General features: G+C 51.9%; 2 protein-coding genes and 1 long non-coding RNA gene across 3 annotated transcripts; 2 read left to right on the plus strand and 1 right to left on the minus strand.

Annotated features, from left to right (window-relative positions):
• Positions 1-1,024: 1,024 nt before the first annotated feature.
• Positions 1,025-3,137, plus strand: LOC135051277 (uncharacterized). Its single transcript, XR_010242155.1, has 3 exons — positions 1,025-1,376; positions 2,407-2,585; positions 2,755-3,137. It is a non-coding gene; the product is annotated as an uncharacterized LOC135051277 (long non-coding RNA).
• Positions 3,138-7,682: 4,545 nt separating this feature from the next.
• LOC135051278 (putative nuclease HARBI1) lies at positions 7,683-9,386 on the minus strand. The gene is made up of 3 exons (XM_063957349.1): positions 8,420-9,386; positions 7,960-8,331; positions 7,683-7,875 (listed from the first exon to the last, which is right to left on the minus strand). Coding segments are annotated over exons 1-3 (1,137 nt in total). The 5' UTR covers positions 9,183-9,386; the 3' UTR covers positions 7,683-7,873.
• A 2,496-nt stretch (positions 9,387-11,882) lies between these two features.
• On the plus strand, positions 11,883-14,606 carry LOC135018201 (fibril-forming collagen alpha chain-like). Its single transcript, XM_063953002.1, has one exon. It carries the CDS (start codon positions 11,883-11,885, stop codon positions 14,604-14,606), a length of 2,724 nt encoding a protein of 907 aa, XP_063809072.1.
• Positions 14,607-18,628: the final 4,022 nt, after the last annotated feature.

An 18,628-nucleotide genomic window follows, 5' to 3' on the forward strand; every position in this document is an offset into this window, starting at 1 on the left:
ATCACTAGTACTGCAGCCGGACAGGTAGATAATATATTTATTAGGTAATGATGACTGATGACGGACCTGCTGGACACTGTCAGCTCAGCAGCACCGCAGACTGCTACAGTAAGCTACTATACTCTATAGTAGTATGTACAAAGAAGAAAAAAAAAAAAAAACACGGGTAGGTGGTATACAATTATGGATGGACTGCCGAGTGCCGACACAGAGGTAGCTACAGCCGTGGACTAACGTACTGTGTCTGCTGCTAATATAGAGTCTAGACTGGATGATAAATTATTGATAATGAGATGAAATCAATATAATATCACAAGTACTGCAGCCGGACAGGTACTATATATATTTATTATGTAATGACTGATGACGGACCTGCTGGACACTGTCAGGTCAGCACAGCACCGCAGACTGCTACAGTAAGCTACTATAGTAGTATGTATAAAGAAGAATGAAGAAAAAAAAAAAAACCACGGGTAGGTGGTATACAATATTATATATATATATATATATATATATATATTATATACAATTATATATACATATATATATATATATTAAACTGGTGGTGATTGATTATTAAACTGGTGGTCACTTCAGGTCACGTTGCAACTTGCAACTAGTACTCCGAGGCCTAAGCAGACAATCACAAAATATATTATTATACTGGTGGTCAGTGTGGTCACAACAATGGCAGTGTGGCACTGACTCTGGCAGCAAAAGTGTGCACTGTATGTTATATGTACTCCTGAGTCCTGCTCTCAGACTCTAACTGCTCCCCACTGTCAGTGTCTCCCCCACAAGTCAGATAATACACTTACAGTCACACTATCTATTATCTAATCTATAAATATCACTTCAGCAAGTAGTATAGTAGTATACAGTATAGTAGTACTCCTCCTAATAATTCTCCCCAAAATACTGTGTCTCTCTCTTCTCTAAATGGAGAGGACGCCAGCCACGTCCTCTCCCTATGGGGTATATGCAATAGCGGGCGAATCGCGTCATTAGATCCGCCTCTGTATAATTCGCCCGCTATCGCCAGCCGCAGCCCTGTCGCCGGGACCCTGAATTCTCAATATTCAATGAAAAACTGATTCGCCCCTCCCGCAGGCGGATTACGGCCAATCGGCGAGTAGTGGGCGTACTGAATTCGCCTTCCCGCCTAAAGCAGCCCTTTATTAGGGCTTGTTTGCTGCATGTGCTCTGCAGCCATTTTGTGAACCTGCAGAGAGGTGTGAGGAGGAGCAGAGCTAGCAATTTGGTTGTTTGCTGTGGATATCGTTTGGACACCCCAGCAGGCTTTATTCCAGGACAGTCAGGAGGATTCCTGTTACCCCGGAGCAGAGCCATTTTAGGAGCTTTTACTACATTTGTAGGTAAGTACCACATGTGTGTCTGGTGTTGCATGTATGTGTTTGTGTAGTGGGGGTTGCCATGAGGTGTACATGGGGTGTTTGTGCATGTGCATGTGTGCAGGTATGTGTATAGCCCCTTGCTTGTGTTGCTGCATTTTTTTGGGGGAGACTTGTGTTTTGGGGTAGTTTTTCACGTTTTTTTTTTATTCTTTAAATTACTTTTTTGGGTCTTCTATTAGCATTGGTGTACCTCCTGAGGGTGCTGGGATGCTTTCTGGCCATTTTGGGGTGGTTTGGAGCAAGTTTAGTCGACAGCCTGGTTGACATGTGCTGCTGATTGTTTTTCAAACATGTGTTTTCCTGCCTAATTTTGCTGTGGGGTGCCTCCTGAGTGTGTTGGGATGCTTTCTGGCCATTTTGGGGTGATTTGGAGCAAGTTGAGTCGACAGCCAGGTTGACATGTGCTGCTGATTGTTTTTCAAACATGTGTTTTCCAGCCTAATTTTGCTGTGGGGTGCCTCCTGAGTGTGCTGGGATGCTTTCTGGCCATTTTGGGGTGATTTGGAGCAAGTTGAGTCGACAGCCAGGTTGACATGTGCTGCTGATTGTTTTTCAAACATGTGTTTTCCAGCCTAATTTTGCTGTGGGGTGCCTCCTGAGTGTGCTGGGATGCTTTCTGGCCATTTTGGGGTGATTTGGAGCAAGTTGAGTCGACAGCCAGGTTGACATGTGCTGCTGATTGTTTTTCAAACATGTGTTTTCCAGCCTAATTTTGCTGTGTGGTGCCTCCTGAGTGTGCTGGGATGCTTTCTGGCCATTTTGGGGTGATTTGGAGCAAGTTGAGTCGACAGCCAGGTTGACATGTGCTGCTGATTGTTTTTCAAACATGTGTTTTCCCGCCTAATTTTGCTGTGGGGTGCCTCCTGAGTGTGCTGGGATGCTTTCTGGCCATTTTGGGGTGATTTGGAGCAAGTTGAGTCGACAGCCTGGTCAACATTTTGTGAGGGGCAGCCATTTTGTGAGGGGCAGCCATTTTTTTTTTTTATAACAGAGATGTCAAGGGACAATCAGACCCGATCCGCCCCTTCCCCCACCCCCTCGGATCTATCCCTGCATAGCAATGAGGAGTGGGAGCCAACCCAGGAGGCGGATGCGACCGACCAGGCATCTAGTGACCAGCCGCGGTCGTCAAGGGCCCATGAGAAGTCCAAGAAAAAGCCTAGTAAAAAGGTACTTAACCACACCTGCAGACACAAATAGCATCAAACTTTACCCACTGTAGTTTGTGCAATGCCATGCACACCTACTGTAATAGGTGTGCAATGCCAGGGATACTGACACTCACAGGTACATACCGATCTTATTTAAAAATAATTTTTTTTTTTTTTAATCCCTAAAGGCAAGAAGCCAGCCAGAGGAGCAGTCGGAGGAGGAAGCCTCTGGTGAAGATGCAGGACAGAAAAAGCCGCGTGGACCCAGATACACTGAGGCGGAAAACTGTGTCCTAGTGGATTGCGTCGACAGGTCCTACGACGTTTTGTATGGACCAAGGGCACAGAAAACAGCATTTAAGGTAAAGCGGAACATCTGGGAATCCATCGCCAGTCAAGTAACTGCAATTTCTGGAAACCGCCGGAGCACCAGAAATTGCTTGAAGCGGTACAGTGATTGCCGCAGACAGACCAAGAAGAAGATGGGGATTCAGCGCCGACATGAGACAGCTACGGGAGGTGGCCCGGCTCTCAATCTGAAGTGGCTACCCTGGGAGGACATTATTAGAAGGCGCATGAACCCTGCCATGGTCGAAGGAGTTCGCGGAGGTGTGGACTCCAGCCGTCCTGCTGGCTTTCCCGAGGAGGAAGAACCGCCCAGAAGACGGAGGAAGGCGGGAGACCAGCCGTCCAAAAGGAGGTCTGATGGTAAGAATACTTTCACATGAGCTGTAGTTCCCTTTAAAATTTTTGTATGTGCTAATGTGCTTTTTTTTTTTTCAGACAGACCTGCCCAGAGGACATCACCTGCGCACAGGACATCGCCAGCGCACGGACCGTCACCTGTGCAGCAGGCATCGGCAGCAGCGCGCGGACCATCAACTGCGCCGCAAGCATCGCGAGCACACAGATCGTCACCTGTGCGCCACAGTTCGTCATCGCGCAGTTGGTCACCTGTGCACCAGACGACGTCAGCGCACAGACTATCACCTGTGCGCCAGACACCGTCGGCGACCACACCACAAGATGGGCGCCAAACTACAGCTCCTGCGCGCAGGCCATCACCAGATCGTCTTCTCTCCAGGAGCTCTGGGACTGTGACTGAAGAGCCTCAAGACACAACCCTTGTGGACCCATCACCCGATCTGTTTGAGTCTACAGGGTTAACTGACGAAACTTTTCTTGGGTTTGAGGACAGCCGTGCAGATGTATCCAGCCAGACCCTTGAAAAGTCTTCCGAAACGAGGACAAGTGGAGCTCCTGGAGCAGCGGCATCACAGGATGGAGAAGGTTTGTTTTTTTTGTTTTTTTTGTGGGGGGGGGGGCAGCAGTTGTGTAAAGTTTATTAACTTTTCCAAAAAAATTATTTTGCAAACAGTGGTGCCACGAACCAGCAGCGGACTAGCTTCGGGGATTGGTTCGTACTTCAGGCCGGATCTCCTACAGGAGTCGTCAGAGGATGACGAGGTGGAAGTGCAGGAGGCTCCAGTTACTACATCCCTGCGTGAGTAAATTGAATAGTGAGCCTTCAAAAAAATGTATGATGAATGTGTATAATATTGTCTAATTTTCTTTTCAGCTGCCCAAATGCAAGTGGTGGCAGACATCCAGGAAGGGCAGAATCCCTCAAATGTTCAGAGGGTTCACACCCTGGCATCAGAGATTGGGACACGCCAGGATACATACACAAATGTTGTGGGAAGCAGACTGGACAACATTGAGAGGATAATGGAGAAAATGTCCAACAGTCTACATGAACTGCAGAAGACTCTTTCCGACAGCACGGCCACAATACTACAGATCATACTTGAAGATCATAGGGAGAATAGGAACGTACTTAACATTATGTCCGATTCCTTGGTCAAGCTTGTGGAAAACACCACATGTTTGGCAGAAAGTAATAAGAACATGTCGGATAGTCATCGACACTCCGCTTCCAGCCAACAGGTCATGGCAACCACACTGCAGATGATCTATGAAAAGCTCCCAGTACCAGCTCATCAACACGCTGGTGATCCACCATATCCGCCGTCGCAAGCCACAAGGACGCATCGTACCCTTCCTCGAGTCCCATCCCAGTACAGTCAGTCACAGATGTACCAGGGATATACAGGGATGTACCCCACCCCCCAGATGCCTCCACCACCGGCCGCACAATCTTCAGCAGCATGGGCACCGAGGGCCAGTCAACATACTCCCCAGCCTCCCAGGACATCCACGCCCTATCAGGGGGAAGAAGAGGATCCGGACAGACTTCCACCATAAACCCGGTCGTATTATTTTATTTTCTTTAAAATGTTTTTCATGTATCCCTGTCTTCCCCTCCCATTAGTTTGTTGTTTTTCTTACTATTGTTTTTTCTTTGTTGGCCTTCCCCACCCGTGACCGGGTACTACCAAGGAGCTTTGTGTAGGCATACATGCGCGGGCATGTATGCGGGCGCGTGTGGTAACGGATGAAAGCTCCTTGCGGCTACATGTATGATGGGCCAAAGAGCTATTCTGATACCCCCTTTTTCTTCCAAAAATCCTTTTTGTAATGATGTACAGTAGACTTTCATTGTGTGAATTTACTATTCACTAGTCTGTGTTTTTTACTTATTCATAGGATTGATGAGGAAAAATGAAGTGGACGGCATAAGTTTGTGTTGAGCGTACCAAGGTGAGTAGAACCATGTTTAATTCAAGAAACTTTGAACCGCATGCCTTTGTAGAACAACACCGCCCAGCAATGGGTCATGCTGGGCTGTGTTGTTCCACAAATGTTAGCGTGTCAAAGTGCTGACCACTGACGCCACTCTTTCACTTTGAACCGCATGCCTTTGTAGAACAACACCGCCCAGCAATGGGTCATGCTGGGCTGTGTTGTTCCACAAATGTTAGCGTGTCAAAGTGCTGACCACTGACGCCACTCTTTCACTTTGAACCGCATGCCTTTGTAGAACAACACCGCCCAGCAATGGGTCATGCTGGGCTGTGTTGTTCCACAAATGTTAGCGTGTCAAAGTGCTGACCACTGACGCCACTCTTTCACTTTGAACCGCATGCCTTTGTAGAACAACACCGCCCAGCAATGGGTCATGCTGGGCTGTGTTGTTCCACAAATGTTAGCGTGTCAAAGTGCTGACCACTGACGCCACTCTTTCACTTTGAACCGCATGCCTTTGTAGAACAACACCGCCCAGCAATGGGTCATGCTGGGCTGTGTTGTTCCACAAATGTTAGCGTGTCAAAGTGCTGACCACTGACGCCACTCTTTCACTTTGAACCGCATGCCTTTGTAGAACAACACCGCACAGCAATGGGTCATGCTGGGCTGTGTTGTTCCACAAATGTTAGCGTGTCAAAGTGCTGACCACTGACGCCACTCTTTCACTTTGAACCGCATGCCTTTGTAGAACAACACCGCCCAGCAATGGGTCATGCTGGGCTGTGTTGTTCCACAAATGTTAGCGTGTCAAAGTGCTGACCACTGACGCCACTCTTTCACTTTGAACCGCATGCCTTTGTAGAACAACACCGCCCAGCAATGGGTCATGCTGGGCTGTGTTGTTCCACAAATGTTAGCGTGTCAAAGTGCTGACCACTGACGCCACTCTTTCACTTTGAACCGCATGCCTTTGTAGAACAACACCGCCCAGCAATGGGTCATGCTGGGCTGTGTTGTTCCACAAATGTTAGCGTGTCAAAGTGCTGACCACTGACGCCACTCTTTCACTTTGAACCGCATGCCTTTGTAGAACAACACCGCCCAGCAATGGGTCATGCTGGGCTGTGTTGTTCCACAAATGTTAGCGTGTCAAAGTGCTGACCACTGACGCCACTCTTTCACTTTGAACCGCATGCCTTTGTAGAACAACACCGCCCAGCAATGGGTCATGCTGGGCTGTGTTGTTCCACAAATGTTAGCGTGTCAAAGTGCTGACCACTGACGCCACTCTTTCACTTTGAACCGCATGCCTTTGTAGAACAACACCGCCCAGCAATGGGTCATGCTGGGCTGTGTTGTTCCACAAATGTTAGCGTGTCAAAGTGCTGACCACTGACGCCACTCTTTCACTTTGAACCGCATGCCTTTGTAGAACAACACCGCCCAGCAATGGGTCATGCTGGGCTGTGTTGTTCCACAAATTTTCATTGAAAAAAAATGAACATGAATTTAGTGTGTCTTTACTTTAATATACTTTTTTTTTCTTTTCCCCACAGATATCTATATACACAAGAAAAGAATGTAAAGAAGAACAAACTACTTTTTTGTTTTAATTAACTTTCAAACTTTATTAAAAAAAATTTTTCTTCAATAAACTTTTAAAAATAGAAGTTTCCTGTGGTTTTTATTAAAATTTGTAATGCAGTTGAATTGTACGTAAGTAGATTGCCCAGGGAACATCAGGGGAACTGTCTCTTCACATCCACGCCACTTAGGAAGGATACACCGGAAGACCTGTGGAAGAGAACAGTATGAGCTACCAGATGTGGGTAATAGTGTCACCCTGGGGCTGAAAAAAGAGGTACATACAACAGTCCACACAACACAAGCGGGGAACAGTGGGTCCAAATGCAACCCTCCTGCACTTGCATCACTACACATCCAAACATTCCCCGCTCCAGCATTGCTGTTTCAGGGAATGTTTGGATGTGCAGTCTTGCAAATGCCGGAGGGCTGCACTTTGGACATGCCAGGGTGATTTTGGACAAGGGAGTTTTGTTGGTCAATTGCATCTCACCTGAGGGGGTTGTCTGCTACATGGCGGAGGGTCAGGTCCACATCACCAGTAGGGTCACCCATGGAACATCAGGTGAAATGTCGTGTCTCCTCACATCCACGCCACTTGGGAAGATACACCGCAGGACCTGTGGAAGAGAACAGTATGAGCTACCAGATGTGGGTAATAGTGTCACCCTGGGGCTGAAAAAAGAGGTACATACAACAGTCCACACAACACAAGCGGGGAACAGTGGGTCCAAATGCAACCCTCCTGCACTTGCATCACTACACATCCAAACATTCCCCGCTCCAGCATTGCTGTTTCAGGGAATGTTTGGATGTGCAGTCTTGCAAATGCCGGAGGGCTGCACTTTGGACATGCCAGGGTGATTTTGGACAAGGGAGTTTTGTTGGTCAATTGCATCTCACCTGAGGGGGTTGTCTGCTACATGGCGGAGGGTCAGGTCCACATCACCATTAGGTCGCCCATGGTAGAGTTGGATAAAAGGGTCAAATATTTGCGGTAACCAAACAGGATAAAACAGGGGGGAACAAACTGTATAAACACGGCCTGGGGATACACATCAACAGGATGTAAAACTCTGTAATAGATAAATGAAGAGGTTTTTTTTAAAAAAATCCAATGTCAGTTTACACGATAATACAAATGTTGTCAGTATACTCACAGGTAACTGCAAAAAATTTTTGTATCACTGTCCGCCGGGAATCCTCTCCTTCGTCCATACCCACCGGTAGAGCAGAAGACCGGTTCCCGCGTAGGAAAGCACTACGACGAAGAGTCACCGGCAAACGGTTTGCGACACATATGTTGTGTAAAATACAACATGCATTTACCATGCCGCAAACCTTCGACGGTGAGTACAAAAGAGCACCGCCGGAAGTGTCTAAACATCGAAACCGGCTTTTAAGTACACCGAAGGCACGCTCAATTATTCCCCTCGATGCAATGTGTTTCTCTTGGTAACGTTTTTCTGCTCTACCAACAGGATTAGACAATGGGGTCAACAGCCACGGTTTGTTTGGATAACCCGCATCGCCTATAGAAAATATAAAAAAAATGTTAGGTACTTGTAAAAAATAATAAAAAAAAATATAATAAAATAATAAAAAAATGAAAATACATACCTAACAGCCAGCCACCAGGCATGTTTCCTGTTTCGAACTTGTCAAACAGCGATGACTGGCTTAGGATGAAGGAGTCGTGAGATGATCCAGGAAATCCCACAAAAATATTCAAAAATCTCATATTTACATCACAGACCGCCTGCACGTTCAGGGAATGGAACTGTTTTCGGTTCCGAAAACATTCCTCTGAATTACGTGGCGGTCTGATCTGCACGTGGGTACAGTCAATCGCGCCCAGCACATTGGGAAATTTGTATTTGTTGTAAAAGCCTAATTTGATCTCACGACATTCGCTGTCCGTCTCTGGAAATGTGATGTACTGGATCGTCAATTTGCGGAAAGCCCTAATGACTTGGGTTATACAGCGCGACAGAGTCGACTGAGAAAAACCGCATGTTTGAGACAGTGTAGGCTGGAATGTGCCTGACGCCAAAAAATGTAACGTCCCCAGCAGTTTCTGAAAACCGCTGATTGCACGATTTGACCGTGCCCGAGGTTCCAAGTCGGCCTCCAACAGAGCGTACAGCGAATATATGTCGCGAGTCGATAAGCGATAATTTTGTATCACCTCGAACTCGCTGAGATCCTCCAGTTCACGCCTAGTGCGATACTGGCGTGGACGTGGAAATGAAACCCGCAATACTGGCTCACCCAATGCAGACATTTGCTGACCTGGATCCTGATGTTCATCTGCACTTTCTTCCTCCATCAAGCTTGCAGCCAGCATGAACAACACAATCTGGTCAGAAAAAGGCTCCATCATTGTAGTCAGTACAAAAATAGGAATGTGTTTTAAAACGCAGGGATTTTCCTAAAAAAACGATTCCACAAGAGAGCTGACTGTAATGGCTCCTTCTCCCTGTAGTCTCAAACCCAGGAGTGAGGAGATAGGAGGGGCTTTGCAGAAGTGTATCCTGGGTAAAACTGTGGAATCATGGGTAAATTTCCCTCAGGAGATTGAAGAAAAAAATATTCCTTTAAAAAATCAATTAAATAATACTTGTGAGTCAAAAAAAGACAAACCAAGTAGATAATCCTTTCAAATATAAATAGATATGCTACTAGCAATCCTCAAATATCCCAAAAAATGATGTTCTAAAATTTTTTTTTGAGAACCCGCCAGTCAACTGAGGCGGACTAAAATAGGCGAATTTGCGGTCGAAAAGTACTGCAGGCGAATTTCCAAACTTGAATTGAATATGCTTGAGGCGAATTGCAGCATCTGTACCATTGCAGAAAAGTCGAATGCGGAAAAAGTCGAATTGACAAAAGTCGAATTTTGAAGGTCCGTTTTTTTGCGATAAAGTACTGCACTGCATAGGCGAATTGATTTTTTGAGGCGAAAACGTTCCGGAATTCGACTTTTTCTGAAATTCGCCCGCTATTGCATATACCCCTCTGACTCTCAATGCACGTGTGAAAATGGCGGCGACGCACGGCTCCTTATATAGAATCCGAGTCTCGCGATAGAATCCGAGCCTCGCGAGAATCCGACAGCGTGATGATGACGTTCGGGCGCGCTCGGGTTAGCCGAGCAAGGCGGGAAGATCCGAGCCTGCTCGGACCCGTGTAAAAAACCTGAAGTTCGGGCGGGTTCGGATTCAGAGGAACCGAACCCGCTCATCTCTAACACAGCAGTGTCTGTTAAAGCTTTCATACCTATGTGCTTTTTACTACAAAGGCGGGCTCATTATTAACTGTTTTATGCAAGCTCCGCCCAGTAGTGCCTGTTAAGCTTATATAACTGTGCTATTTAAAGACAACGCCAGCTTGCCTACCTGTTCCCGCAACTCACCTGCCTAATTGTTATTGCTGGTGGTACAAAACTGTAATATTATAAGGACAACACCAGCTTGCTTACCTGTTCCCGCAACTTACCTGCCTATTGTTATTGCTGGTTATACGAGACTGTGCTATAATAAAGACAACGCCAGCTTGCTTACTTGTTCCCGTAACTCACATTGCCTATTGATATTTCTGGTTATACGAGACTGTGCTAAGATAAAGACAACGCCAGCTTATACACAAGTTTTCTTTCCTGTTGTGTATGTAAACGAAGAGTTCTCAACATAATTGTTACATATTCTGTCACTGTCACCTTTAACATATAATAATAAAATGGAGTTGGATCCTGATTTGTGTATTGTCATTGTGTCTGAGGGGTAAAGCAGGTCTGCCTCTCTGATCTTAACTGAACCAGGTTTATTTAATACCCACATGTAGTTTAAGTTCCGGCACTGGATTTGTGGGAATTACACATGACAGAGTGAAATCACTCAATCAAAAGTGATGAGAAATATGCAATGCCTCTTCCTTCCCCAGCTCCTGCCTCCACCCCATCTCCCATAGGGCTTAAACTTACAGTAATAGATGCTGACTCCCATTCACAGGGAAAGCCACAATACCTTCCTCTCTGCACTCCTGCACTGTTCTGGTCCCCCTATCAGGTAGTACGACGTCTCCTTTCATTGCATTAGGTCACAGGGGAGACTGAACTGATGGTGATGATTGGCGCTCCACTTCTGCTGCAGAAAGGACACAGAATGGGCAACATGAAATGACACGGAGCAGGAGAGCCAGAGGCAGCAAGGGAGATTACGGAGCAGGGGAGCTGGTGGCCGCAGGGGAGGACACGGCGCGGAGGAGCCGCAGGCAGTAGGGGGAAGAACACGGAGTGGGGGAGCTGGAAGCAGCAGTGGAGATCACGGAGCAGGGGAACAGCAGGCAGCAGTAGAGATCATGGAGGAGCCAGAGGCAGCAGGGGAAGATCACGGAGTGGGGGAGCCGGAGGCAGCAGGGGAGATCACGCGGAGTGTGGGAGCAGGAGGCAGCAGTGGAGATCACAGAGCAGGGGAGCCGCAGGCAGCAAGGGAGATCATGGAGGAGCGGGGGAGCCAGAGGCAGCAGGGGAAATCATGGAGCAGGAAAGCCGAAGGGCAGCAGAGGAGATTACAGAGAGCAGGGGAGCCGGAGGGCAGCAGTGGAGATCACACGGAGCAGGGGAGCCAGAAGCAGCAGGGGAGATCACACGGAGCAGGGGAGCCGGAGGGCTGCAGTGGAGATCACATGGAGCAGGGGAGCCACAGGCAGCAGTAGAGATCATGGAGCGGGGGAGCCGGAGGCAGCAGGGGAGATCAGGGAGTGGGGGAGCAGGAGGCAGCAGGGGAGACCACGGAGGAGCGGGGGAGCCGGAGGCAGCAGGGGATATCATGGAGCAGGGGAGCCGGAGGGCAGCAGAGGAGATTACAGAGAGCAGGGGTGCCGGAGGGCAGCAGTGGAGATCACACGGAGCAGGGGAGCCAGAAGCAGCAGGGGAGATCACGGAGCGGGGGAGCCGGAGGCAGCAGGGGAGATCACGGAGTGGGGGAGCAGGAGGCAGCAGTGGAGATCACAGAGCAGGGGAGCCGCAGGCAGCAGGGGAGATCACGGAGGAGCGGGGGAGCCAGAGGCAGCAGGGGATATCATGGAGCAGGGGAGCCGGAGGGCAGCAGAGGAGATTACAGAGAGCAGGGGAGCCAGAAGCAGCAGGGGATATCATGGAGCAGGGGAGCCGGAGGGCAGCAGTGGAGATCACACGGAGCAGGGGAGCCAGAAGCGGCAGGGAGATCAAACGGGAGCAGGGGACCCGGAGGGCAGCAGTGGAGATCACACGGAGCAGGGGAGCCAGAAGCAGCAGTGGAGATCACGGAGCAGGGGAGCCGCAGGCAGCACTAGAGATCATGGAGCCGGGGAGCCGGAGGCAGCAGGGGAGATCAGGGAGTGGGGGAGCAGGAGGCAGCAGGGGAGATCACGGAGGAGCGGGGGAGCCGGAGGCAGCAGGGGATATCATGGAGCAGGGGAGCCGGAGGGCAGTAGAAGAGATCACAGAGAGCAGGGGAGCTGGAGGGCAGCAGGGGAGATCACCCAGAGCAGGGGAGCTGGAGGGCAGCAGGGGAGATCACACAGAGCAGGGGAGCCAGAGGCAGCAGGGGATATCATGGAGCAGGAAAGCCGAAGGGCAGCAGAGATGATTACAGAGAGCAGGGGAGCCGGAGGGCAGCAGTGGAGATCACACGGAGCAGGGGAGCCAGAAGCAGCAGGGGAGATCACGGAGCGGGGGAGCCGGAGGCAGCAGGGGAGATCACGGAGTGGGGGAGCAGGAGGCAGCAGTGGAGATCACAGAGCAGGGGAGATCACGGAGGAGCGGGGGAGCCAGAGGCAGCAGGGGATATCATGGAGCAGGGGAGCCAGAGGGCAGCAGAGGAGATTACAGAGAGCAGGGGAGCCGGAGGGCAGCAGTGGAGATCACACGGAGCAGGGGAGCCAGAAGCAGCAGGGGAGATCACGGAGCGGGGGAGCCGGAGGCAGCAGGGGAGATCACGGAGTGGGGGAGCAGGAGGCAGCAGTGGAGATCACAGAGCAGGGGAGATCACGGAGGAGCGGGGGAGCCAGAGGCAGCAGGGGATATCATGGAGCAGGGGAGCCAGAGGGCAGCAGAGGAGATTACAGAGAGCAGGGGAGCCAGAAGCAGCAGGGGATATCATGGAGCAGGGGAGCCGGAGGGCAGCAGTGGAGATCACACGGAGCAGGGGAGCCAGAAGCGGCAGGGGAGATCAAACGGGAGCAGGGGACCCGGAGGGTAGCAGTGGAGATCACACGGAGCAGGGGAGCCAGAAGCAGCAGTGGAGATCACGGAGCAGGGGAGCCGCAGGCAGCAGTAGAGATCATGGAGCCGGGGAGCCGGAGGCAGCAGGGGAGATCAGGGAGTGGGGGAGCAGGAGGCAGCAGGGGAGATCACGGAGGAGCGGGGGAGCCGGAGGCAGCAGGGGATATCATGGAGCAGGGGAGCCGGAGGGCAGTAGAAGAGATCACAGAGAGCAGGGGAGCTGGAGGGCAGCAGGGGAGATCACCCAGAGCAGGGGAGCTGGAGGGCAGCAGGGGAGATCACACAGAGCAGGGGAGCCAGAGGCAGCAGGGGATATCATGGAGCAGGAAAGCCGAAGGGCAGCAGAGGAGATTACAGAGAGCAGGGGAGCCGGAGGGCAGCAGTGGAGATCACACGGAGCAGGGGAGCCAGAAGCAGCAGGGGAGATCACGGAGCGGGGGAGCCGGAGGCAGCAGGGGAGATCACGGAGTGGGGGAGCAGGAGGCAGCAGTGGAGATCACAGAGCAGGGGAGATCACGGAGGAGCGGGGGAGCCAGAGGCAGCAGGGGATATCATGGAGCAGGGGAGCCAGAGGGCAGCAGAGGAGATTACAGAGAGCAGGGGAGCCGGAGGGCAGCAGTGGAGATCACACGGAGCAGGGGAGCCAGAAGCAGCAGGGGAGATCACGGAGCGGGGGAGCCGGAGGCAGCAGGGGAGATCACGGAGTGGGGGAGCAGGAGGCAGCAGTGGAGATCACAGAGCAGGGGAGCCGCAGGCAGCAGGGGAGATCACGGAGGAGCGGGGGAGCCAGAGGCAGCAGGGGATATCATGGAGCAGGGGAGCCAGAGGGCAGCAGAGGAGATTACAGAGAGCAGGGGAGCCAGAAGCAGCAGGGGATATCATGGAGCAGGGGAGCCGGAGGGCAGCAGTGGAGATCACACGGAGCAGGGGAGCCAGAAGCAGCAGGGGAGATCAAACGGAGCAGGGGACCCGGAGGGCAGCAGTGGAGATCACACGGAGCAGGGGAGCCAGAAGCAGCAGTGGAGATCACGGAGCAGGGGAGCCGCAGGCAGCAGTAGAGATCATGGAGCCGGGGAGCCGGAGGCAGCAGGGGAGATCAGGGAGTGGGGGAGCAGGAGGCAGCAGGGGAGATCACGGAGGAGCGGGGGAGCCGGAGGCAGCAGGGGATATCATGGAGCAGGGGAGCCGGAGGGCAGTAGAAGAGATCACAGAGAGCAGGGGAGCTGGAGGGCAGCAGGGGAGATCACACAGAGCAGGGGAGCCAGAAGCAGCAGTGGAGATCATGGAGCAGGGGAGCCAGAGGCAGCAGTAGAGATCACAAAACAGGGGAGCAGAAGGATATGGAATGATCAGCAGGGGTCGGAGGACACAGAACGTGGGAACAGGAGGATACGGAGTTGGGGAGCAGGGAGGGCACAGAACAGGGGACAATGTAGGAAGTGCCCCCAACAGGGCTGGGGAACGGCGGGAATTGACTCCATTGTCATTGGAGTTCCACCCCTGGAACCCAGAGCATTAATCAGAGCAACATCGGCAGCTTAATGAGTTTAATACTGCACATGTTTAATTTATACCAATGGGCATCATACCTAGTCCATGAATGTGCAATAGATAACAGCATAGCACAATATCTGACACTTTTGTCGGATTATGTAATAAAGCTTAAACTCATGAGTGTTGTAAATGGTTATCCTGGTTTGTGTCATGGTGCTTACATCCTCAGCAAATCATGCCTGCCTGCAAAATTGGAGGGATGGTTGCAGGGGCGGATTGGGATGGTAAACCAGCCCGGGAAACTTAAGAAAGCAGCCCTAATGGGGGCGGGGTCTGTTGAGGGGTGTGGTCTGTTAGGGGCGGGATCCCTCCTTACAGTGCCTGATTTAGAGTTGGATGTAGTTGCAGTCCTCCTTATGTCTTTTTCTGCAGTTATGTCTGCAGCTTCAAGGTAATATACTTTCCAGATGTACATCTGTGCATCTGAATATGCGAGGTCTGAGACACCCACATTCAGTGTCTACGGGCGGGTGGTAGTAATAGTGGGAAGCAGGGTGGGAGTAGTATAAGTGCAGAGCAGTAGGTAGAAGCAGGGGGGGGGGGGAGAATGGGAGTAGTAGTAGTGCAGGGGCAGACTGGAAGTAGTGGTAGATATCAGGGGGCACGCTGGGAGTAGTATTGGTGGGAAGCTGGTGTCAGGCTGTGGCAGGCTAGGAACAGTAGTGGCAGAGAGCATGAGGCAGGCTGGGAGCAGTAATGGCAGAGTGCAGGGGGCAGGCTGGGAGCAGTGGTGGTGGATTGCAGGAGGCAGGCTGGGAGCAGTAGTGGTGGGGTGCAGGCAGTAGTGGATCTTGCCACGGGCAAGCAGGACTTTTGCCCGGGGCGCCGCCATCCGGAGGGTGCCGCACCAGGGCAAGATCCGCTGCTGCTGTGCCCCCCGCTGCCCGCTGCCGTTGTGAAGGGAAACTAGACGCGTACGCGTCTAGTTTCCCTTCGTGGAGAGGTCCTTTACTGTGCGGTGCGCGATGACGTCATCACGCACCGCACAGCAAAGGTCCTCTCCACGAAGGGAACTAGACGCTACGCGTCTAGTTCCCCTTCGTGGAGAGGACTATTGCTGTGCGGTGCGCGATGACGTCATCGCGCACCGCACATCATTTCAGTCTGTACAGGGGGGGTAAATGACCACGCCCCCTGTACAAAGCCACGCCCCCTAATGCCGCCCGGGGCGCACAGAGCCTAAGGAACTGGCCCTGGGTGCATGGGTCAGGCTGTGGGCAGTAGTGGCGGAGTGCAGAGGGCAGGCTGGGAGCAGTAGTGGCAGAGTGCAGGGGGCAGGCTGAGAGCAGTAGTGGCGGAGAGCAGGGGGCAGGCTGAGAGCAGTAGTGGCGGAGTGCAGGGGGCAGGCTGGGAGCAGTAGTGGCAGAGTGCAGGGGGCAGGCTGGGAGCAGTAGTGGTGAAGAGCAGGGGGCAGGCTGGGAGCAGTAGTGGCGGAGTGCAGAGGGCAGGCTGGGAGCAGTAGTGGCAGAGTGCAGGGGGCAGGCTGAGAGCAGTAGTGGCGGAGAGCAGGGGGCAGGCTGAGAGCAGTAGTGGCGGAGTGCAGGGGTCAGGCCTGTAGTGGTGGAGTGCTGGGAGCAGTAGTGACGGAGTCCAGGGGGCAGGCTGGGAGCAGTAGTGACGGAGTCCAGGGGGCAGGCTGGGAGCAGTAGTGACGTAGTGCAGGGGGCAGGCTGGGAGCAGTAGTGACGGAGTGCAGGGGGCAGGCTGGGAGCAGTAGTGGCGGAGTGCAGGGGGCAGGCTGGGGGCAGTGATGGAGTGCAGGGTGCAGGCTGGGAATAGTAATGATGGAGTGCAGGGGGCAGGCTAGGAGTAATAGAAGGGGGTCAGAATAGTTAGATAAGCTGGATCCTCATTGCAACTATCAGGTCCCGGCCACAGTTAATCCCTCCACGATGCCTGAGTCAGGACCAGCTCCTCCAGCAGCTCACACCCATCTCTCCTTGCGTGGTCTGGGGGTGTCTGGACACAGTAGACGCGGCTGCAGTCGGGGGGATATGGGCTGCACCTCCGCAGCGTCCCAATCAGCCCCTGCCCTGCACTATGGAAGTTAGACGTTTCCCTACCCTATCACGACCATAATTATTACAATACACATGTTTAATGGATTAGAAATTTGTACATTGCATCAATGAATAATAATAGTAAATAAAAAATATACACAGAACATACACATTAAAATCTAATAAAAACCTGCTTATAGTGCTTCTCCCAATCAGATGGCATATGGACCAAGAAAAATTTGAATGGCCTGTTGCTCATATAAGTCCCCTTATAAGTCTCATGTGGACCCGTATGGTTAACAACCGTGGGTAATAGTTACCATAAACGTATTCAAGGCGTTTAAGCGGACCAGCGTCCCACAAATTGCAGTCCCTTGATGAAATAGATGCAGGAGAATGTCCACGGTAGTGGGAGCTCCCTTCAATAGGTCCAACAGTATAGAGATGGGGGACTTGGTCCAGGTCTGTGAATCTTCTGTTACTGTCCGTGGGAGTAAACAACACAGTAGCTATCACCAACGGCTTCATTGCGTTCACACAACTTTTTCAAGGTGCTCAAAGTGCTGCTGGTAAGGGTTTATATACCCTAGCAATATGGCTGCTCATTTGCATGTGAAATTGATTCTGACCTGCTCAACTCATAGCAGGGCCGGCTCCAGGCACGTTCCACTGGAGCGGCCGAACAGGGCGCCAGCTATTTAAGGGCGGCTGCCCATTTCAAACATGGTGCCGGCCATCAGCCAATCAGGGCTCACGGCCCGGCAGCAGCGGTTTCTGATTGGCTGCCGGGCCACGAGCTCTGATTGGCTCGAGGACCGGCGCCATATTTCAGATGACCGGCGCCGGAGAGCAGCCGCAGCTCCGCAGACATCGCGGTGGGTCACGCTCGGGTGAGTCTGGTACGGGGGTTGAGGGCGATATAGGTGTCCTTTGTCCCTGCTGCCGTAGCTCGATCCCCTGCTGCCTGCATGTAGCTGAGGTCCCGGGAGCAATACCTCAGCATTCTGAACACTGCGCACCGACCGTTCCTCTCCGCACTTGGATACAGTTATCTGGCACTGGGGGCATTTTTGTATCTGGCAGCACTGTACGGGCAATTTTGTATCTGGCAGCACTGTGGGGGCATTTTTGTATCTGGCAGCACTGTGGGGGCATTTTTGTATCTGGCAGCACTGTGGGGGCATTAGTGTATCTGGCATTCACTGTGGAGGCATTTGTGTATCTGGCAGCACTTTGGGGGCATAGCTGCACTGTGGGGGCATATCTGCACTGTGGGGGCATATATGTATCTGGCACTGTGGGGGCATATCTGCACTGTGGGGACATGTATGTATCTGGCACTGTGGGGGCATGTATGTATCTGGCACTGTGGGGGCATATCAGCACTGTGGGGGCATCTATGTATCTGGCACTGTGGGGGCATTTATGTATCTGGCACTGTGGGGACATGTATGTATCTGCCACTGTGGGGACATGTATGTATCTGCCACTGTGGGGACATGTATGTATCTGCCACTGTGGGGGCATGTATGTATCTGGCACTGTGGGGGCATATCAGCACTGTGGGGGCATTTATGTATCTGGCACTGTGGGGGCATCTATGTATCTGGCACTGTGGGGGCATATCTGCACTGTGGGGACATGTATGTATCTGGCACTGTGGGGGCATGTATGTATCTGGCACTGTGGGGGCATATCAGCACTGTGGGGGCATGTATCTGGCATTGTGGGGGCATTTATGTATCTGACACTGTGGGGGCATATCTGCACTGTGGGGGCATTTATGTATTTGGCACTGTGGGGGCATACCTGCACTGTGGGGGCATTTATGTATCTGGCACTGTGGGGGTATTTATGTATCTGGCACTGTGGGGGCATATGTGCACTGTGGGGGCATTTATGTATCTGGAACTGTGGGGACATATCTGGCACTGTGTGGCCATTTAAGTATCTGGCACTGCTGGGGGGCATGTCATGTGTAGCTGGCACTGCTGGGGGTCATGTCATGTG

Source organism: Pseudophryne corroboree, chromosome 2, assembly GCF_028390025.1.
Source record: "Pseudophryne corroboree isolate aPseCor3 chromosome 2, aPseCor3.hap2, whole genome shotgun sequence".
Lineage (NCBI taxonomy): Eukaryota > Metazoa > Chordata > Amphibia > Anura > Myobatrachidae > Pseudophryne > Pseudophryne corroboree.